Source organism: Rattus norvegicus, chromosome 18, assembly GCF_021556685.1.
Source record: "Rattus norvegicus strain SHRSP/BbbUtx chromosome 18, alternate assembly SHRSP_T2T, whole genome shotgun sequence".
Lineage (NCBI taxonomy): Eukaryota > Metazoa > Chordata > Mammalia > Rodentia > Muridae > Rattus > Rattus norvegicus.
The window spans coordinates 26,045,450-26,067,636 of NC_141551.1; the positions used below are offsets into that span (position 1 = coordinate 26,045,450).

The 22,187-nt window shown below is 42.3% G+C and overlaps 1 protein-coding gene across 38 annotated transcripts in view; it reads left to right on the forward strand.

Moving 5' to 3' along the window:
• Apc (APC regulator of WNT signaling pathway) overlaps positions 1 to 20,251 on the forward strand; it is a 96,979-nt gene extending 76,728 nt beyond the window's left edge. For 37 of the 38 annotated variants that reach the window (XM_087592082.1, XM_087592084.1, XM_087592104.1 and 34 more), the window contains 5 exons: positions 2,462 to 2,601; positions 3,199 to 3,276; positions 3,965 to 4,081; positions 8,369 to 8,583; positions 10,033 to 20,251. In XM_087592082.1, the coding sequence (XP_087448208.1) occupies positions 2,462 to 2,601; positions 3,199 to 3,276; positions 3,965 to 4,081; positions 8,369 to 8,583; positions 10,033 to 16,609 (7,127 nt within the window). In that variant the 3' untranslated portion in view covers positions 16,610 to 20,251. 38 annotated transcript variants of the gene reach the window in all.
• Positions 20,252 to 22,187: the final 1,936 nt, after the last annotated feature.

A 22,187-nucleotide genomic window follows, 5' to 3' on the forward strand; every position in this document is an offset into this window, starting at 1 on the left:
GTATATTCTGCTTTCCTCTGTGTTTAAACTCAGATCCTAAGATTGATATTTTTGGATACCAGGGTTCTCTGACAATTTAATGCCATCGTAGCACCTTCTCTAGACCATTGTATCTTCCTTAGGAAGCAGTCCATCACTCTACGAGGCAAGATTTCGTGCAAGTACGAAGCATACTGTTTACTCAATGATTGAGACCCTGCTTCTTAATGCTCTACATCTTGAGCAAACATTCGTATCCTGGCCACAGTCTTAAGGTCTACAGTGACTTCCTAGTTAGTGTCCTGGCTCCTTCTTTGCACAAGTGTACAAATATTGGCCTTCATTGAAGCTGGCCCTGGCGCTCTTGTTCTCCCTGTCTGTTGTGTCATCAATCCTAGGGCTTCACTTAATGTATCAGTCACCCACTAGTGTTCTTCAGATTCACGTCTCAATCTAACTTTCCCCTCCTAAGTTTTACGTGTGCTAGGCAAACACTGTCGCCAAGCCCTTTGGACATGTTCGTACTGTTTATCTGACATTTCTCTTGATACAGTACTCTAGACATTTGTAACTGAACTCTCACAAACAGAATTTGTTACCTCCATCCCCAAATCTGTCTTTTTCAGTGTCCTTTTGACATTCTAATAACCTAGCTGCTCAAATCAAAATCTTAGAAAAATATATGATTCCCTTTAAATCTTCTACAATTAGAAACTGAGCACTTTAATCCTGTTTCTTGAGTATATCTCAATCCAGGCATGGTGGCACATAGTACTTGGGAGGCAAACAAGATTGATCTCCATGAGTTCAAGGCCAGTCTGGTCTCCATAGGGTGTTCCAAGTCAGTCAGGGATGCATAGTGAGATACTGTCTCAAAACAGTGTGTGCACGCGTGTTGTGTGTTCATGCGTGCATATGTACATGTAATTGTCATTTCTCATCCTGAGGCAAGGCATCATTGTCTCTCTGGTTCTACATACTGAGTCCAGCTTTCAGTCATAAGCCATTCTGCACATTGCACCCACCATATTCTATTTACAACATATCTCTACTCACACTTTCCTCTGTCTAACATCCGTGTGTGACACGGAGAGTCTCTCATCTGGTATCTGCCCACCTCCGTAGCTTCACTTGGTCCCCGACCTTATCGAGCTCTTACACATGCTGTTTTTTTTCTACCTAGAATCATTCTTTCTCCTCCTTGCCCCACCCTATTAGATGTTCAGTCACCCAATAGATTTCACCTTAAATGTTTCTCAGACCCTTTCCTTGGGGCTCTCCCCACTCTAGATCTGGGTGCTTCACACCATAAGTTTCATGAAGACAGGGACTGAATTTGGTTCACTGACTGTATTTATCTGTTATTGCAAATAGATGAAGGAAAGTCTTCATAAATATGGTTTGGATTTTCTTTATACAGATTAATTTGCTTGCCTATGTTTAGAGAATCGCCTGTCATCTCTTCTAGTCATAAAGGTCTTCATACAGTCAAGATGCCTTGTCTTACAGTTCTCAGCTCAGCGTAGAACTTCATTTTGTAAATGTGCAGATTCTTCTGGTGATCTTTTTTGCCATTCACAGATTGTTAGTGCACTGGCCTTTCAGATTAGCATGTCTTTTTTTTTTTTTTCTTTTTAATGCCTGAGCACCTCTCTTTAACAATACAATACACCAAGTCCCATGGTGATTGATGTTGATGATGAGTAATCTTTTAATAGTTCATGTGCATTTTTATCTTTCTTTTATTCTCATCCTCACCATTTCACTTCCCTTTTTTTTATCCCCTTCCTTTACTGTCTTCCCTTTCCCTTTGTGTTTCCAACCCTCTCCTCCTCCTGCTGACCGCACCCTGGTTATTCAGCACCCTGCTAGTTAAGTATTAGGAAAAAGGAAAATACTGAATCCTGGTACGGTTGATTATAGTAGCAAAGAAAATTAAGATTTTTTTTTAAAGAAACTTGATAGAACTTTGTAATAGGTTAAACAGATCATTCTCTTCATGAAGTAAGTTTTACTTCAAGCAAATTTTCATTTAAAAGTTTCATTTTTTCTAAGGATCATCATTTGACACATTAAAAAAATTGGACCACAGTATATGATAAATGGAAAGTAATTTTAAAGCCCATATAATAGCAGTACATTAATTTCTCTGTTTAGCTTTAGGAAGACCAGTGTTAACAATTAGCTTCATTGTTGGCAAGATACAGTGTACGTCAGTGAATAGAAAATAATGTTTATTTCATTCAGTGAAGCAAGTGGTGGGAGGGTAGAGACACTGGCAGGGAGTGAAATTGTCATCAGTTGTAATTACGTTACACAAAAATTATTTACAACAGTTTTGTGGCTTTTAATTCTAAAGGCAAATTTAAACCATATATTCTCATTCTTAGAGATCTTTCCCCCCTGGTTTTAAATTTCCAAATTGTACCAGTTTATTCGATTATGGATTATTGTATGTTTCCTTTTGGCCTTGTTTAATTAGGGGGGCTGCAGGCTATTGCAGAGTTACTGCAGGTGGACTGTGAGATGCACGGGCTCACTGATGACCACTACAGTGTCACTCTACGACGGTACGCTGGAATGGCCTTGACAAACCTGACCTTTGGAGATGTTGCCAACAAGGTATGTCCTCTATAAGATTTACTTCCTAAGGTGCTCACTTATGAGTTAGTTTATTTTCTTGTAAACTTTTTGAACTAAACATAGAATTGCTTATACTGGTTTATTGATGTCTCCACGTGACTCCCAGAAGCCCCTTTCTCACACTGTGACTGCGTGTCCCAAACAAAGCAAAAGCACACCTGGATATGGAACCTACACTGAGGTTAGATGGCTGCACCAACAGCCTGGCTCCTCACATAAGAGGGTAACTAAAAAGTGTAGTACCTTTCCCTAGCAAGTGTAGGTGACCAGCACCATAGAGAGTGATGACTAATGAAACCCTGTGACAGACAGTACCATCCTGAGGCCATCAGACAGAACTCCACGCTCTGGTTCTTGCTTATCATTTCTCGGGATTTCGTTGGGTTTCCTAGTTAGATAAAAGAAATACATAGCAGAAACAGGAGGCCTCTATCTTTCATTTGGGCAGTTTGTTCTGCGTCTTGTACAGTAAAATAACTTTTATGATTGAAATACAAGCAGGTCTGAAATTTAGTAGCTAGAAATAAAGCCGTCTCGGGCAGGCCCCTTGATACTACTCTGCATCTCCTGTTTCAGGCTACGCTGTGTTCTATGAAAGGCTGCATGAGGGCACTCGTGGCCCAGTTAAAATCCGAAAGTGAAGACTTACAGCAGGTACTACTTAGAATTTCTGATGTGGCTTTTTTTTTTTATTATTTTATCAGGTAAATGTATTAATTTATATTAAGTTTTGGCTTAGTATTTAGCGGCTTGTGTTAAAGTATGGTTTTACTAACACTAAAGTAAATAATTATATTGAAGTACTTTTTTGTAACACTTGTAACATCCTAGTAACATTTCTGAGGCGTTGACTATAGGCAGAACATTCCTATTTTTATTATTATAAGCAATCATATGTATTGTTCAAGTTAGTGGGTGTTACTTGTGACTTTCAGTACATACAAATACCATGCTTTGATCTTACGGGTGGAGCATTCCTAACCCAAAATCTAAAACCTGATACTGTTTGTATTCTGCTAACCTGACACCACATGGGGAAAACCTATGTTCTGAAGCTGCTTTATTCACTGTTATTAATATACTATAGAAAGTTACCTTCCAGTTATACGTGTAAGAAATTATAATATATATGTATATGGAACATTATCTCATACCCAGGGTATCTCAAACGTATACAAATATTCAAAAAACCAAATTTAAAATGGAAACGCTTATACCAAGCATTTAGATAGGTTGTATTTAAGCTGCACAGATTCTGTTCTTACCTCTAGCATTAGAAACAAAAAGGCAGTTAGTATGAATCATTTTACATGTAAATTGTTCTACACTTGATTATTCACAGGTTATTGCAAGTGTTTTGCGGAATTTGTCTTGGCGAGCAGATGTAAATAGCAAAAAGACGTTGAGAGAAGTTGGAAGTGTGAAAGCGTTGATGGAATGTGCTTTGGAAGTTAAAAAGGTAACTTTAAAATGTGGGGTACGAGAATAGGAGATCCACCAGCCTCTGCCTCTCTGAGCTGGTATTAAAGGCATAGTCCGTCAAAGAGACCCTGTCTAAAACAAGGGGGAAGCACGGCCCAGTCAGACGTTGTCCTAGTTAACTTGCACGTAGTGGCAGACACACACCTATGTACAACTCAACAAGCACTGTGCTCATCATACATCTGTACATAGACAGAGCCATATTTACATGTACGTAGGTTCTGTTCTGTATAAAGATACCTTAGAAAATGCTAAATAGATGGTTAGGACTGATACTTTAGAAAAGTATCAATAGCCACTAAGTGCTGGAAAGGGTACATGATGTTATTGGTCACTAAAACTGCAGTGGGATGCTATGATACATACCATACTGGCTTAAAGTTAAAGATTCACCACACATCAAGGTTGCTGAACTTCGGGAAGCATTCTATACTGTTGTTGGGAATGTGAAAATGGTCTTCAGAACTTTGTAATGGCCAAAAGTCAGAAGTAACTGTAATGACTGTCGATACGTAAACAGGAAACTGTAAAGTATATATATGAATAACTACAGCCTACCCAACAAGGTATGGTGGAGGGTTACTCAAGCCTGGGAGTTCAAGACCACTCTGGGCAACATCGTGTGTCTGTGTGTGTGTGTGTGTGTGTGTGTGTGTGTGTGTGTGTGTGTCTGTGTCTGTGTCTGTGTCTGTCTGTCTGTCTGTCTGTCTGTGCATGTGTCTGTCTGTGTGTGTTCATAACTGCATGTACAAACTAGAGATATATGTAGAATGTCTTCCTCAATCCTCTCACCTGGTTGGTTGTTTTCAAGAACAGATCTCATGTAGCCCAGGGTGGAACTTACTATGGAGCCAAGGATGACACAGAACTTCTTTTTTTTTTTTTTTTTTTTTTTTTTTTTTTTTTTTTTTTTTTTTTGGAGCTGGGGACCGAACCCAGGGCCTTGCGCTTCCTAGGCAAGCGCTCTACCACTGAGCTAAATCCCCAACCCCCGACACAGAACTTCTGATCCTCATGTCTCCTCCTCCCAAATCCTGGGATTACAGACCTGTACCTCACCTCCTGTTTCCCATGGTCCGAGGGCTCAAACTCAGGCTTTATTCATGCTAAGCAGGCACTCTTATCTGCTGAGGCAAATATGTAGCTCTCCACCTTTTTATTATGTATGGGTATTTTGTCTGCATGTATGTCTGTGTATCAGATACATGCCTGATATCCTCAGAGCCCAGAAACAAGGTGTTAAGCCTTCTGGAAGCAATCAAATGCTCATCACTGCTGAGCCTTCACTCCAGCCCATGTTTTGGTGGGTCCTCTCAGTAGACCTGGAGCACATCTATTCAGCAAGACTGACTAGACATCTTCCTGTCAGTGCCTTCCAAGCCGCCACATCCAGCTTTTTACATGGGTTTTGTGTAAATTAAAATCAGGTTTCATGTTTGTGTGGCAGACATTTTATTTTATCAGATGAACTATCTTCCAGCACAAAGAACAAATTATTGAAAAATAAATCAGTAAGCTGTATTTAGAAAAACCTCTCCACTTGGTTTTGTTTTTGCTTGTGTGAATGCCTGCATGTCTGTATGGGCCAGCCTCTGTGGGCACATGGGAGGTCAGAGAGGTCTCCGGAGTTGATTCTTACTCCACTGTGGGCATGAACTCAGGTCGCAGGCTTGTGTGGCAGGTGCTTGTTGTAGTTGACCTCTCACCAGCCCACCAATGAGCGTGTGAGCATCTGCAGCCCTGCCTGTGGTTCTTTGGTTCCTGGAGATTTCTGTAGCTTGTACTTTTTGAAACTTAGACAGCAGCACCAGATAGAAAGCCAGAGAGGAAAGGTGTTCATTAACCCTCTGCTCATCGAGTAGGATGCTAGTGTTAAAAGCAAGACAGTACTTGTCTAGACCCTGGGATAGAATGAAAAGATGGGTTTAGAGGCTTATGAAGAAACCTTGGCAAGTGTAAATATTTGTTCATTGATTGGAGTGAAGGAATCATTGGTGTATAGCTACATTTAAAGTGTAAGAATGTATATGTGAAAAGTGTACAATTTATTTCTCTTCAACAATAGTTCCATAAAATTGTACCAGAAAATTAATGCTAGGGCTCACACTTGGTGTTCACTTAGAGCAGCTACTAGTCTCTCCCTCTGCCTGTTTCATCTTTAGATCTTTTGTGTTTCAGCTGTCTATTAAAAATCCACATATTTTAAAAATAAAATGTTCTCTGTGGCTTCTGATTACTACACTATTTCTTTTCCTATAATGACCAAAGTCCTGAATGGGTCATTTGCCTCAGTCCCTCCTAATCTGGTTCCAGATACCTTGTCCTTTATCTCAGAGTCTATTGAGGTTTACTTGTTTTTCTTTTGAGTTTCCTTGCACATTATACTTTTTGATACGTCACTGTACTACAGTTCCTTTCCTTATTTTTTTTTTAAATCTTTATTAACTTGAGTATTTCTTATTTACATTTCGATTGTTATTCCCCTTCCCGGTTTCCAGGTCAACATCACCCAACCCTTCTCCCTCCCCTTCTATATGGGCTTCCCCTCCCCCATCTTACCCCCCCTTACCACCCTCCCCCCAACAATCACGTTCACTGGGGGTTCAGTCTTGGCAGGACCAAGGCCTTCCCCTTCCACTGGTGCTCTTACTAGAATATTCATTGCTACCTATGAGGTCAGAGTCCAGGGTCAGTCCATGTATAGTCTTTAGGTAGTGGCTTAGTCCCTGGAAGCTCTGGTTGCTTGGCATTGTTGTACATATGGGGTCTCGAGCCCCTTCAAGCTCTCCTTTCCTTATTTCTAATCTTTAGCCATTTCTTTTCCTTCTCCAGCCCTTCACACCATCACTCATCCCATCCCTTATGTGCTGTGTACATAGCCGTGCTCCTCAGCTACACCCCCAGCTTGTAATCATTTCACGCCTCCTGGAACTTCAATTGTAAAGTGTGTCTAATACAGGCCCTTGGCCCTTAGGCTGTAACCTTTGAAGCATCTTACACTTAAATCACATTGTAATTAAATATGAACTCAGGACCTTCTCATTTGCACATGTGTACAAATATGTGAGGCTGGATCTTGTGTAGAGAGGCTGGCCTTGATTTCGTACCAGTCCTTCTCTTAGCATCCCAAGTGCTGGATTTCAGGCATGAGCTATCTAGTTATCTAATGAGTTACATAAAACTGGCCATTTATGTAAGGCACCATGAGTTACTGGGAATTAGACTCTGTTTGTTTGAATAGATACAGGGTTCAGACTTCCAAGTAGTTCTCATTGGGTTCTGTTTCTGGTGTGTTCTCTCTTCCATCATCTATGTTACCTTCCTACAGCGTTGTCTCCTTTGTAAGGTATTTATTTTAAACTCAGACTACAATAGCCTCATTTCTAGAGTACTATTTTGCAACTGTATTGTCTGGAGCGCCTCTTCTTCTGACAGGAACATTTCTAATAAAGATTCCTTGATGGTGTCATAAGAAGAAACACTGACATTTGGAGTGTGACAAATTGTAACCAAATATCATTCATTGTATATCAGAATGTTTCTGCAGCAATTGAAAATTTTGTATGTGAGGGAGTTTGGGCCTTTTTGTAATTTGTACTTTCTTTAGGAGTTTTAAGAATTTGTGAGTTCAGTTCCCAACCACCACATGGTGGCTCACAACCATCTGTAATAGGATCTGATGCCCTCTTCTGGTGTGTCTGAAGAGAGCAACACTGTACTCACATATACAAAATAAAATTTTAAAAAAATAAGAATTTGTACGTTAGCCAGGTGGTGGTGGTGCACGCTTCTAATCCCAGCACTCAGAGCAGAGGCAGATCTCTTATGATTTTGAGCCAGCCTGATTTACACATTGAATTCCAGGACAGCAAGGGCTATACAGAGAAACCCTGTCTCAAAAAAACAAAAAGAAAGAGAATAAAGTTTTCAGAAGTCATATTATTTTTAATCAGCACATGAATACATATTTTTGTTTTTAATACAAATAGAATATTATATAACTTGTTGTGCAGTGTGTTGTTATTTAGATATCTTTCCTTATCCACACATAGTATATGAAGATGTTTTAATTGAGTTTGCATTATCCAGATAATATTATATTGTGATAGTGAATATCATCAATTCTGCATCATGGAAAGATACGTGGTCATTGTTTAATACTGTGTTGATTTATAGAAACAGCACTGAACTAAATTTACTTTGTGTGAAACTGTTTGTAAAAGAAAGACTCTAACTAAATGACACATATTTCAATCATGAATAGGAATCAACTCTCAAAAGCGTCTTGAGTGCCTTATGGAATCTGTCCGCACACTGCACTGAGAATAAGGCTGACATATGTGCTGTGGACGGGGCACTGGCATTTCTGGTTGGCACCCTCACTTACCGGAGCCAGACAAATACGTTAGCCATCATTGAAAGTGGAGGTGGGATATTACGGAATGTGTCCAGCTTGATAGCTACCAACGAAGACCACAGGTATATACCAAGTTTTGTATTACTTTTAAGTGGATTATTATAGAGTTTGTTTCTTTAGAACGACCTAATTCTAAGCTGTTATATATTATTATGAAAGCTCTAAGCAAAGAGGCCTTATTGTAGTGTGAAGACCACTATCAACTCCAAGAGTAACTCATTTGCATGTTGTTGCTAATAAAATTCAGAGTATCTTATAGGAGTTTACAAATAAACGGTAGTTGAGAAATCCTGCCAGGCGATAGAAAAAGGAATAAAAGTCAAATTAATTCTCCCCTATTTATATGGCATAAACAAATAACAAAACTAATTTTCTTTTTTCTTTTTTTTTTTTTTTCCGGAGCTGGGGATCGAACCCAGGGCCTTGCGCTTTCTAGGCAAGCGCTCTACCACTGAGCTAAATCCCCAACCCCGACAAAACTAATTTTCAAACAGAGGAAAAACTCGGAGTATGACATAGGAAGTGTAAAGGTTCAGCACTTTCCTAATGGTGTCTTAGCCAGCACTGAAGCTTATTACATTGCCTTGACAATGTCAAACTCAGATAGAGTAGGTTATCGCTAGGTGCTAATTCACTTTAAAGACTGCACATCTCTCTAAGACCCAGCGTTCATTATATTGACTGTTTGTCCTAATATTTAAATGCTTTTTGTATTTTTTTTTTTTTTTTTGGTTCTTTTTTTCGGAGCTGGGGACCGAACCCAGGGCCTTGCGCTTCCTAGGTAAGCGCTCTACCACTGAGCTAAATCCCCAGCCCCGCTTTTTGTATTTTTAAAACCTATACTTCATGTTATCTTTAAAAACAATGCTTATATACACAGTCTGCTCACAAGTGCTTTGGACTTGGTGTCTTCACTAAGACAGAGTCGACTTACTCTGAAAAGGAAGGTTGCTGGTCTAGAAGCATGCTGTGTGCTCCCTGACTGCATAGCTATCTGTCAGTCACTTGTCTTCTACTTCCACAATTGACACAGTCCCTGTTTAAAACTTCATGATGTGGGGTTGGGGATTTAGCTCAGCGGTAGAGCCCTTGCCTAGCAAGCGCAAGGCCCTGGGTTCGGTCCCCAGCTCCGAAAAAAAAAAAGGAAAAAAAAAAAAAAAACCTTCATGATGTGTTTATAATCATTAAGTTAGAAAACGATTGCGATGTGAACGTAGAAAATGTAGCTGCTCCTTTTCTTACAGTGGATCAGAATAGGACACAGAATAAGTGAAACATAATACTATTACTGCTTTTGGAATGACAGACAGTACTTGGAAAAAATAAACATCAAATGAGCCAAGAGAACAAAAAGAGAGGAGATATGCTTGGATTTCACAAGATAGTTGATCTGCTAATAATAGCTAGTGTGTTTAGTAATCATTTTTTGTTTACAACTGTTTGCTGTCCCTTTTTTTGTTGTCACTAACCACATTTCCTCCTTAATCTCACATGCTTTTGTTTTAATTCAGACAAATCCTAAGAGAGAACAACTGCCTACAAACTTTATTACAGCACTTGAAATCTCACAGCTTGACAATAGTCAGTAATGCATGTGGAACTCTGTGGAATCTCTCAGCGAGAAATCCTAAAGACCAGGAGGCTCTGTGGGACATGGGGGCGGTGAGCATGCTCAAGAACCTCATTCATTCCAAGCACAAAATGATCGCTATGGGGAGCGCAGCAGCTTTAAGGAATCTCATGGCAAACAGACCTGCAAAGTATAAGGATGCCAACATCATGTCTCCTGGCTCAAGTTTGCCATCCCTTCACGTTAGGAAACAAAAAGCTCTAGAAGCAGAATTAGACGCTCAGCATTTATCAGAAACCTTTGACAATATTGACAATTTAAGTCCCAAGGCATCTCATCGCAGTAAGCAGAGACACAAGCAGAATCTTTATGGTGACTATGTCTTTGACGCCAGTCGACATGATGACAATAGGTCAGACAACTTTAACACTGGAAACATGACTGTTCTTTCACCATACTTAAATACCACAGTATTGCCCAGCTCTTCTTCATCAAGGGGAAGTTTAGACAGTTCTCGTTCTGAGAAAGACAGAAGTTTGGAGAGAGAACGAGGTATTGGCCTCAGCACTTACCATTCAGCAACAGAAAATCCGGGAACCTCTTCCAAACGGGGTTTGCAGCTCTCTGCCACTGCAGCCCAGATAGCCAAAGTGATGGAAGAAGTGTCCGCCCTCCACACCTCCCAGGACGACAGAAGCCCCGCCTCTGCCGCTGAGCTCCACTGTGTGGCGGAGGAGAGGACTGCAGCACGAAGAAGCTCTGCGTCCCACACACATCCAAACACACACAACTTCGCTAAGTCGGAAAGCTCAAACAGGACATGCTCCATGCCTTATGCCAAGGTGGAATATAAGAGATCTTCAAATGACAGCTTAAACAGTGTCACTAGTAGTGATGGCTATGGTAAAAGGGGCCAGATGAAGCCCTCGGTTGAGTCCTACTCAGAAGATGATGAAGGTAAGTTTTGCAGTTATGGGCAGTATCCTGCCGACCTAGCCCATAAGATACACAGTGCAAATCATATGGATGATAATGGTGGGGAGCTGGACACACCAATAAACTACAGCCTCAAGTACTCAGATGAGCAGCTGAACTCAGGAAGGCAGAGCCCCTCACAAAATGAAAGGTGGGCAAGACCCAAGCATGTGATAGAAGATGAAATAAAGCAAAACGAGCAAAGGCAATCAAGAAGCCAGAACACCAATTTTCCCGTCTACTCTGAGAACACTGATGACAAACACCTCAAGTTCCAACAGCATTTTGGGCAACAAGAGTGCGTTTCCCCATATAGGTCCAGGGGAACCAATGGTTCAGAAACAAATCGAATGGGTTCTAGTCATGCAGTTAATCAAAATGTGAACCAGTCTTTGTGTCAGGAAGACGACTATGAAGATGACAAGCCTACCAACTACAGTGAACGTTATTCTGAGGAAGAACAGCATGAAGAAGAAGAGAGACCGACAAATTACAGCATAAAGTATAATGAAGAGAAACACCATGTGGATCAGCCTATTGATTATAGTCTAAAATATGCCACTGACATATCTTCATCCCAGAAGCCATCATTTTCATTCTCAAAGACTCCATCAGTACAGGGCACTAAAACTGAACATAACTCTCCAAGCAGTGAGGCTGCATCTGCACCTTCATCTAACGCCAAAAGGCAGAGTCAGCTGCATCCAAGTTCAGCACAAAGAAATGGTCAGACTCCAAAAGGGACTGCCTGCAAAGTCCCCTCCATCAACCAAGAGACAATGCAGACTTACTGTGTAGAAGACACCCCAATATGTTTCTCAAGGTGTAGTTCCTTATCATCGCTATCATCAGCTGAGGATGAAATAGGCTGTGATCAGACAACACAGGAGGCAGACTCTGCGAATACTCTGCAAATAGCAGAGATAAAAGAGAATGATGTGACGCGGTCAGCTCAAGACCCTGCGAGTGACGTCCCAGCCGTGTCCCAGAGTACTAGAACCAAGCCCAGCAGACTCCAGGCTTCCGGCTTAGCTTCAGAATCCGCCAGGCATAAAGCTGTTGAGTTTTCTTCAGGAGCCAAGTCTCCCTCCAAAAGCGGTGCTCAGACACCCAAAAGTCCCCCAGAACACTATGTCCAGGAGACGCCCCTTGTATTCAGCAGGTGTACTTCTGTCAGCTCCCTGGACAGTTTTGAGAGTCGCTCCATCGCCAGCTCTGTTCAGAGTGAGCCATGTAGTGGAATGGTGAGTGGGATTGTCAGCCCCAGTGACCTTCCAGACAGCCCAGGGCAGACCATGCCACCAAGCAGAAGCAAGACCCCTCCCCCTCCCCCTCCCCCACAGCCAGTGCAGACCAAGAGAGAGGTGCCAAAAACTAAGGTGCCTGCTGCCGAGCAGAGAGAGGGTGGGCCTAAGCAGACGGCCGTGAGTGCGGCTGTGCAGAGGGTGCAGGTCCTCCCGGATGCCGACACTCTGTTACACTTTGCCACAGAGAGTACTCCAGATGGGTTTTCTTGTTCCTCTAGCCTAAGTGCTCTGAGTCTGGATGAGCCCTTTATACAGAAAGATGTGGAATTAAGAATAATGCCTCCAGTTCAGGAAAACGACAATGGGAATGAAACTGAACCAGAACAGCCTGAAGAATCTAATGAAAACCAGGATAAAGAGGTAGAAAAGCCTGACTCTGAAAAAGACTTATTAGATGATTCCGATGATGATGATATTGAAATATTAGAAGAATGTATTATTTCAGCCATGCCAACAAAGTCATCACGCAAAGCCAAAAAGCTAGCCCAGACTGCTTCAAAATTACCTCCTCCTGTGGCAAGGAAACCGAGTCAGCTGCCTGTGTACAAACTTCTGCCGTCACAGAGCAGGCTGCAGGCACAAAAACATGTCAGCTTTACACCAGGGGACGATGTGCCCCGAGTGTACTGTGTGGAAGGGACGCCTATAAACTTCTCCACAGCAACATCTCTGAGTGATCTCACAATAGAATCCCCTCCGAATGAGCTGGCTGCTGGAGATGGGGTTAGAGCAAGTGTACAGTCAGGTGAGTTTGAAAAACGAGATACCATTCCTACAGAGGGCAGAAGTACAGATGAGGCTCAGAGAGGAAAAGTCTCCTCTATAGCTATACCAGACCTGGATGGTAGCAAAGCAGAGGAAGGAGATATTCTTGCAGAATGCATCAATTCTGCCCTGCCCAAAGGAAGAAGCCACAAGCCTTTCCGAGTGAAAAAGATAATGGACCAAGTCCAACAGGCATCCATGACTTCATCCGGAACTAACAAAAATCAAATAGACACTAAGAAAAAGAAGCCTACTTCACCAGTAAAGCCCATGCCACAAAATACTGAATACAGAACTCGTGTGAGAAAGAATACAGACTCAAAAGTTAACGTAAATACTGAAGAAACTTTCTCAGACAATAAAGACTCAAAGAAACAGAGCTTAAAAAACAACCCCAAGGACTTGAATGACAAGCTACCGGACAATGAGGACAGGGTCCGGGGAGGCTTTACTTTCGATTCACCGCATCATTACACACCCATTGAAGGGACTCCTTACTGCTTCTCACGAAATGACTCTTTGAGTTCTCTAGATTTTGATGATGACGATGTTGACCTCTCCAGGGAAAAGGCTGAGTTAAGAAAGGGCAAAGAAAGTAAGGACTCCGAAGCCAAAGTTACCTGCCACACAGAACCAAGCTCAAGCCAACAGTCGGCTAGGAAGGCACAGGCTAGTACAAAACATCCAGTGAACAGAGGGCCGTCTAAACCACTGCTGCAGGAACAACCCACTTTCCCCCAGTCCTCTAAAGACGTACCAGACAGAGGGGCAGCAACTGACGAAAAACTGCAGAATTTTGCTATTGAAAATACACCGGTTTGCTTTTCTCGAAATTCTTCTCTGAGCTCCCTTAGTGACGTTGACCAAGAAAACAACAATAACGAAGAAACTGGACCAGTCAGAGACGCTGAGCCTGCCAACGCGCAAGGACAGCCAGGCAAGCCTCAGGCATCTGGGTATGCGCCCAAGTCCTTTCATGTGGAAGACACCCCTGTGTGCTTCTCCAGAAACAGCTCTCTCAGCTCTCTGAGCATTGATTCTGAGGACGACCTGTTGCAGGAGTGCATAAGCTCTGCTATGCCAAAAAAGAGGAGGCCTTCCAGACTCAAGGGTGAGGGTGAGAGGCAGAGTCCTAGGAAAGTGGGCAGCGTGTTAGCCGAAGATCTGACACTCGACTTGAAAGATATACAGAGGCCAGAGTCAGAACACGGTTTATCCCCCGATTCAGAAAATTTCGACTGGAAAGCTATTCAGGAAGGTGCAAACTCCATAGTAAGTAGTCTGCACCAAGCTGCCGCCGCCGCTGCGTGTCTGTCCAGACAAGCGTCGTCGGACTCAGACTCCATCCTGTCCCTGAAGTCGGGCGTCTCCCTGGGGTCGCCTTTTCACCTTACACCTGACCAAGAGGAGAAGCCATTCACAAGTCATAAAGGCCCAAGAATTCTCAAACCTGGGGAGAAAAGCACATTAGAAGCAAAAAAAATAGAATCCGAAAACAAAGGAATCAAAGGTGGAAAAAAGGTTTATAAAAGCTTGATTACAGGAAAGATTCGATCTAATTCAGAAATCTCCAGCCAAATGAAACAACCCCTTCAGACAAACATGCCTTCAATCTCAAGAGGCAGGACAATGATTCACATCCCGGGAGTTCGGAACAGCTCCTCAAGTACAAGCCCTGTCTCTAAAAAAGGCCCACCCCTCAAGACTCCAGCCTCTAAAAGCCCCAGTGAAGGTCCTGTAGCTACCACTTCTCCTCGTGGAACTAAGCCAGCAGTGAAGTCAGAGCTGAGCCCTATTACCAGGCAAACTTCCCACATTAGTGGGTCAAATAAGGGGCCCTCTAGGTCAGGGTCTAGAGACTCCACTCCCTCGAGACCCACACAGCAGCCATTAAGTAGGCCGATGCAGTCGCCAGGGCGGAACTCGATCTCCCCCGGTAGAAATGGAATAAGCACTCCTAACAAACTCTCTCAGCTGCCCAGAACATCGTCTCCCAGTACTGCTTCGACCAAGTCCTCGGGGTCGGGGAAAATGTCCTACACATCCCCAGGCCGGCAGCTGAGCCAGCAAAACCTCAGCAAACAAACAGGCTTGTCCAAGAACGCCAGCAGCATCCCCAGAAGTGAGTCAGCATCCAAAGGACTGAATCAGATGAATAACAGCAATGGGTCTAATAAAAAGGTAGAACTTTCTAGAATGTCTTCAACTAAGTCAAGTGGAAGTGAATCAGACAGGTCAGAAAGACCTGCATTAGTACGCCAGTCCACTTTCATCAAAGAAGCCCCAAGCCCAACCCTAAGGAGGAAACTGGAGGAATCTGCCTCATTTGAATCCCTTTCTCCATCTTCTAGACCAGATTCTCCCACCAGGTCCCAGGCACAGACCCCAGTTTTAAGCCCTTCCCTTCCCGATATGTCTCTGTCCACACATCCATCTGTTCAGGCAGGTGGATGGCGCAAGCTCCCACCTAACCTCAGCCCCACTATAGAGTACAGTGACGGAAGGCCCTCAAAGCGGCATGATATCGCACGCTCCCATTCTGAAAGTCCGTCCAGACTACCAGTCAACCGAGCGGGAACCTGGAAGCGTGAACACAGCAAACATTCCTCATCCCTTCCTCGAGTGAGCACTTGGAGAAGAACTGGAAGCTCATCTTCTATTCTTTCTGCTTCTTCAGAGTCCAGTGAAAAAGCAAAAAGTGAGGATGAAAAGCATGTGAACTCTGTGCCAGGACCCAGACAAATGAAAGAAAACCAGGTACCCACAAAAGGAACATGGAGGAAAATAAAGGAAAGTGAAATTTCTCCCACAAACACGGTTTCTCAGACCACTTCCTCAGGTGCTGCCAGTGGTGCTGAATCAAAGACTCTGATCTATCAGATGGCACCTGCTGTTTCTAAAACAGAGGACGTTTGGGTGAGAATTGAGGACTGCCCCATTAACAACCCTAGATCTGGAAGATCTCCCACAGGTAACACCCCCCCAGTGATTGACAGCATTTCAGAAAAGGGAAATCCAAGCATTAAAGATTCAAAAGACACCCAAGGAAAACAAAGTGTGGGCAGTGGCAGTCCTGTGCAAACCGTGGGTCTAGAAAACCGCCTGAACTCCTTTATTCAGGTAGAGGCCCCGGAACAGAAAGGAACTGAGACTAAAGCAGGACAGAGTAGCCCTGCCCCTGTAGCAGAGACTGGTGAGACCTGCATGGCAGAGCGCACCCCTTTCAGTTCAAGTAGCTCCAGCAAGCACAGTTCTCCCAGTGGGACGGTCGCTGCCAGAGTGACGCCTTTTAATTACAACCCAAGCCCTAGGAAAAGCAGCGCAGACAGCACTTCAGCCCGGCCATCTCAGATCCCCACGCCGGTGGGCAGCAGCACAAAGAAGAGAGACTCGAAGACTGACAGCACTGAATCTAGTGGAGCCCAGAGTCCTAAACGCCATTCTGGGTCTTACCTCGTGACGTCTGTTTAAAAGAGCTAGAAGGAGAAATGTAGGAAAAGCTGGTGTTAATCACAACTGCTGTATAGAGACTTTATTTCAAAGGAAACTTTAAAGGTTGAAAATTTTTGTAAATAGGTTTGATTCTTGTTAGAGGGGTTTTGTTCTGGAAACCATATTTGATAGTACACAGTCCTCACTGGTCATTTTGGGAGGCACTCCTGTTAGGTAGGAAAAAATGGTAAAGCCACGTATATCTATCTGTACAGTGTGTTTTACATGTATTTAAGTAGCATCCGTTCCATTGTCCTTTAATTATCGCCTGTCTTAAAATAACACTACAGATAGACACTATGATATATTGCTGTTATCAATCATTTTTAGATTATAAAGTAAATTCACATCAGGGAGAAATTGGTATTTATGCAAAAAAATTAGTCCTTGTGAATCCCATCTACCGTCATAATTAATCATGTGGCTGTGAAATTCACAGTAATATGGTTCCCAATGAATATGTTTACCCAGCCTGCTTTGCTTTACTGCATGAATGAAACTGATGGTTCAATTTCAGAAGTAATGACTAATGATTCTGTGATCACATGGTGTGCATAGAGATAGCTACAGTGTAACAATTCACACTATTTTGTGCTCAAATCTGTGTAACTGTAAAGCATTTGAATGAAACTATTTTAACTGAACTAGATTTTATCAGAAGTAGGTAGGATTTTTGCTATGCTGTAACTGTTGTATATTCTGGTATCTGAGGTGAGATGGCTGCTCTTTTATTAATGAGACATGAGTTATGTCTCAAACTAAATGAACATTTCAGAATAAATTATTGCTGTATGTAAACTATTACTGAAATTGGTATTGTTGGAGGGTCTTATTTCACATTTGTATTAATAACTGTCAAAAGGGCCTCTTTTAAAAGCTAAATGTAAATTTTTTTCTTCAGATTCTATGCATTAAGAGTAAAATTTCCTCTTGCTGTAATAAAGACAATTGAAGATTGTTGACACTTAACCATTCCTAAAATTTATTTTTATGTAATTAGCACCCCTCAATGTTTGGTATTTTTCCACTTTTTTTCTTCCTCCTCTGGAGTTTGATTAAAACAAATGCCTACAATAGCACAGGACTAGGCCCTGGACATGGAAGCCCACACAGAACATCTCCTTTTCTTAATAGAATCCATACTTGAAACACATTGATTCTTGACAGGTACAAGTTTTGTCTTTCAGGCTTTCCAGTGCAACTGTCTTAACCGTCATCTTCTCTGTGTTGATACTGGGTCTGAAACAAATGCCTACAACCACTCTATATATTAAGGCAGATTTTTTTCATAACCAGGCATAATCAGTATTTTCTCATACTCAAAACATACAAGTCAGTGAAATGTCAGAGAAATTTTATGCTGTTATGGTATTTTAAGAAAGATTCAAAAAAGGGCCAGCGAGATGGCTTAGTGGGTAAAGGTGATTGCCTCCAAGCCAGAAGACCCAGTTCAATTCACAGGATGCACATGGTAAAAGGAAAGAACCGACTCCCTAAAGTTATCCTCTGACCTCCACACACCTGTCTTGGCACATTTGCATGTGTGCACACACAAATTTCTTAAGTTATTTGTAGGAATATTTAGGGCTGACAAGACGGCTCAGCGGGTAAAGCCTGATGACCGAAGTCTGTCGCCAGAGTCTGAATAAAAGTGTAAACTGCCCTCTGACCTCCACACCTGCTCTAATTAGTAAATAGAAAGTCAAAAGTTTTTGTTTTAATTCCTACCTGCTAAGGACAACTGCATCTTTAATGGGTACGGTGGTTGGGATGTTATTAAGTGCCCACTGCCCATATGAATGAGAATGCACTGACACGTCTAATAGCCAAGAGTTTCAGGTTTGTCCGACTTTATCTTAAGTAGTTTTATATAACAGTATTCCATATTGTTCTCCAAGGCTGCCGTCAGTGATGAGAGAGGGGAATATAGGTCATACCTGTTCTTCTTTCCTAGTTTTCCAGTAGAACTACTGCACGTCAATTTCTATAAGCCACTTCAAGTACTTTTGTGGTTTTAGTTAGAATAAAGTTTCCTTTTAATTCATGTTTTAAGAAATTAATGTTGGGAGTTAAAGAGTTGATTCCACCTCTTAGAGACTAAATTCCCGTGGACAGCTCTACTGGGAAGGGTCTGTCTTGGGTTGTCCCTTGAAGATGAAGTTGTTGATGAAACCCTTTGGATAGAGCTAGTGAAGGCTGTGAAAGTAAAGAGGTTTGCCTTAGTTATGCTTTGAGAAGTTCACTGGATGATTCCTTAACTGATAGCAGGCCGAGTACCCCTGGCTTCTGCTTTTTCAGACGGCACACTAAGCCCAGTGTTGAGGGTTGGTTACTAGTCAGGATGTGTATTAAAGGGCAGGAGCCTAAGCTTTGGACTGCAGCAAAGAAAACCTAAGGTAGCGGTTTCTAACAGGTGTGTTTGGATCACCAGAGGAGTGTATTAGATCATAGCTGGGCACGTGCCCCAGTTTGATAGAGTTGATCTGGAGAGGGCTACAAGAATGTGCATCTCTGATGTATTTAGGGGTGGTGGGTAGTATGTGATCTTCTGATATGGGGGCCATACTTGGAGAATTACTGTCCTAAGTAGACACAGCACAGCTATTAATAAGCAGATGAGTTTTTAATCTACCAAGTAAACTCTCCTTGGCATGAAAGACTTGAATATTGAGTTCTCCAGTCTCATAGCCTATGTCAACTTACCAGACTATTGAATATGAAATTCAAGATGTCCACTGTCTCTGAGGATCAGCTCTTGTCCCCTTTGAAATAGCTACTGTTAAAACAAGTGTGTGTGGGGGTTGGGGATTTAGCTCAGTGGTAGAGCGCTTGCCTAGCAAGCGCAAGGCCCTGAGTTCGGTACCCAGCTCCGAAAAAAAAAAAAAAAAGAAAAAAAAATGTGTGGTGAGTGCTTAAAAATAGTTTTGATGGGCAATAAGAGGCTATGAAAAGGGAAATTCAAAATAGAAGTGATTAATTAATGAAAAATATTATATTTGATAATGAACTTTACAAATTACCAGGGTACCAACTAGGTAAATAAATGAAAGATAAGCCCTGTTAGGTATCAACCAGCAATAAGTAATGTCAGTTTTTATTGTGTAAAATGTGGATCGTGGTACCACAAAGTTAATTGAAAGGTGACTTTGTTGCTGAAAATGGGAGAGGGTTGTCAGGGTTTCTTTGCAGCTAAGAAAATGAAAAACTTAAACTGTTCAAAGCTAAAGGGTTTACATGATCAGATAATTCAGATTTATCAAACAACTTATCAAGAGTCAAGGCTGAAATCGAGTGTATATTCTTTCTCGTTTTCTAGTAAGCCTATTTCCCTTATGTGCTAACCTTAGAATACTACCTTGTAATGTGGAACTCTATCAACTGTGACTTCTGTAAACCCAGGTCATTTTCCTCCTGTTCTCACTCTGTTCTCTAGAAACGTCCTGCTTTTTGTTAGGCCATTGAGCATCTTTCAGACTGTATGTTCTGTGTGTATACTACTGTTCTTGGTGCTAAATAGACTTTCTTTCCTCTGATATTCAGGATAATTTTTCTCTATATTTCTGTTCACTTGTTTTCTTGAAGTTATCTGATTGTTATTTTTAATTAAAAATACTTAATGTATACTAGTGAAAGTTGCCATTGAATATAAGCAACACTAGTTAAGAAATAACTGTTGAAAGAAATTACCTGCCCATTTACACATTCCCTTGGGACCTAAACACTATCCCACTGATGGACCACTGAACCGTGTACACCGTCTTTCCCTTGATCGTGGCTATACTTGAAGACCTATATGGTCTGCCTTAGATTAAAACTAAATCGACGGGGTTGGGGATTTAGCTCAGTGGTAGAGCGCTTGCCTAGCAAGTGCAAGGCCCTGGGTTCTGTCCTCAGCTCGGGGGGGGGGGGGGCGGGGGGGCGGGGTGACACAATGACGACTGGGTGACACAATGACGACTAGATTGACAGATTTTTTTTTTCTTGGCCTGGTGTCACACTTGTGATCCTAGTGTTGTGGGCTGGTATCAGAGGGTCAGGAGCTCAAGGTCATCTTTAGTTAGAGGGGTGGAAGCCAACGTGGAATGCTTGCTGATTGCCAGCCTACCTCCAGGTTCAGTGAGAAACCCTACTCTGAAGTGATAAGAGTAGGACACTGACCTTCCTCTGCCCTCCATGAGTGCACAGCCTGACCACACATGTGCACATACACCACATACACATTTTGGCTGGTGAGAGCTGTAACAGTGTCCACAGACTGAAGGCTGACTGCTCCGACTGGCTTATGCACAGTGTAACAACCAGGGAAGAAAGAAGGGACCAGATTCAGGAAGAGGCTTGGAGAGAGAAATTAAGAGACAATCACCAGTCACTACAGTTATTCCTCGTGTAACTGGAAGCCAACAAAGCCATATTTAGACACACGATGGTTGGGTTTGGTAGTGCTGGGGAATCAAGTGTGCAAGGCAAGCACTTTACAGTGAGCCACACTCTGCCTGATTGTTTCTTAATATCAAAGATAAAGGGGAGAAAGGAATGGGTCACCTACAAAAGAAAGGATCGACGTCAGAGTTCCAAAATAATAATAAAATCACCACAAGAAAGTGATATATATAACCCTTGGAAGAAAATAAAACCATTCCATTTGGAGCTGGAGAGATGGTTTAGCAGTTAAAAGCACTGACTGTTCTTCCAGAGGACCTGGGGCTCAATTCCCCACATCCACATGGCAGTTCATAACTGTCTATAATGCCAACATCTGATCCCCTCACACAGACATACAGGCAAAACACCAATGCACATAAAATAGACACGTTCTCTTTAAAAAGAAAGAAAACATTGCATTTGTCTAAAGTACTTTTATTATTTGGGATCCTTTAAAGCTTTTAAGTCCTTTAAATGACAAGCTGTCTTTAGTGTTCCTATTGTCGTGCTGGAACACCATGAGCAAAAGCAGCTTGGGGAAGAGAGGGTTAATCTCACTCACAGTTCTGTATAACAGTGTGTCCTTAAAAGCAGGAAGGGCAGAAATCACACAGGACCAGAACATGAAGGCAAGAGCTGATACACAGACCATACAGGGGTGCTGCTTACTGGCTTGCTCTCCCAGGATTGTTAAGACTGTCTTCTTACAGAACCAGGGACCACTGACCCAGGAACGACCCCACCCACAATGGGCTGGGCCCTCCCAGCAATCACTAAGGAAATACCCTATAGGCTTTTCTTATTGATAAGAGGCATTTTATAGAGACATTTTCTCACTTGAGATTCCCTTCTCTCAGATGACTTTAGCTTGTGTCAAATCGACAAAAAACTGTCCAGCACACTTGGTGATGTTTAGAATATTAGATAGCTCACAGAATCTGAGAGCTAAAAATCAGTCTTGAAAAGTACAACGGACTTTTCCAGAACAGACATACTATAGTGATGACGTAGCTGCTGCTCCTGAACAGTGGGCTGGGGCATGGGTGAGGCACTTCAACTACTTGCGCCCCACTGAAGTCTCACTTCAGTGTGGTGTGTTACATACTTACAAAATCTCTATGGAGAAGGTTGACTT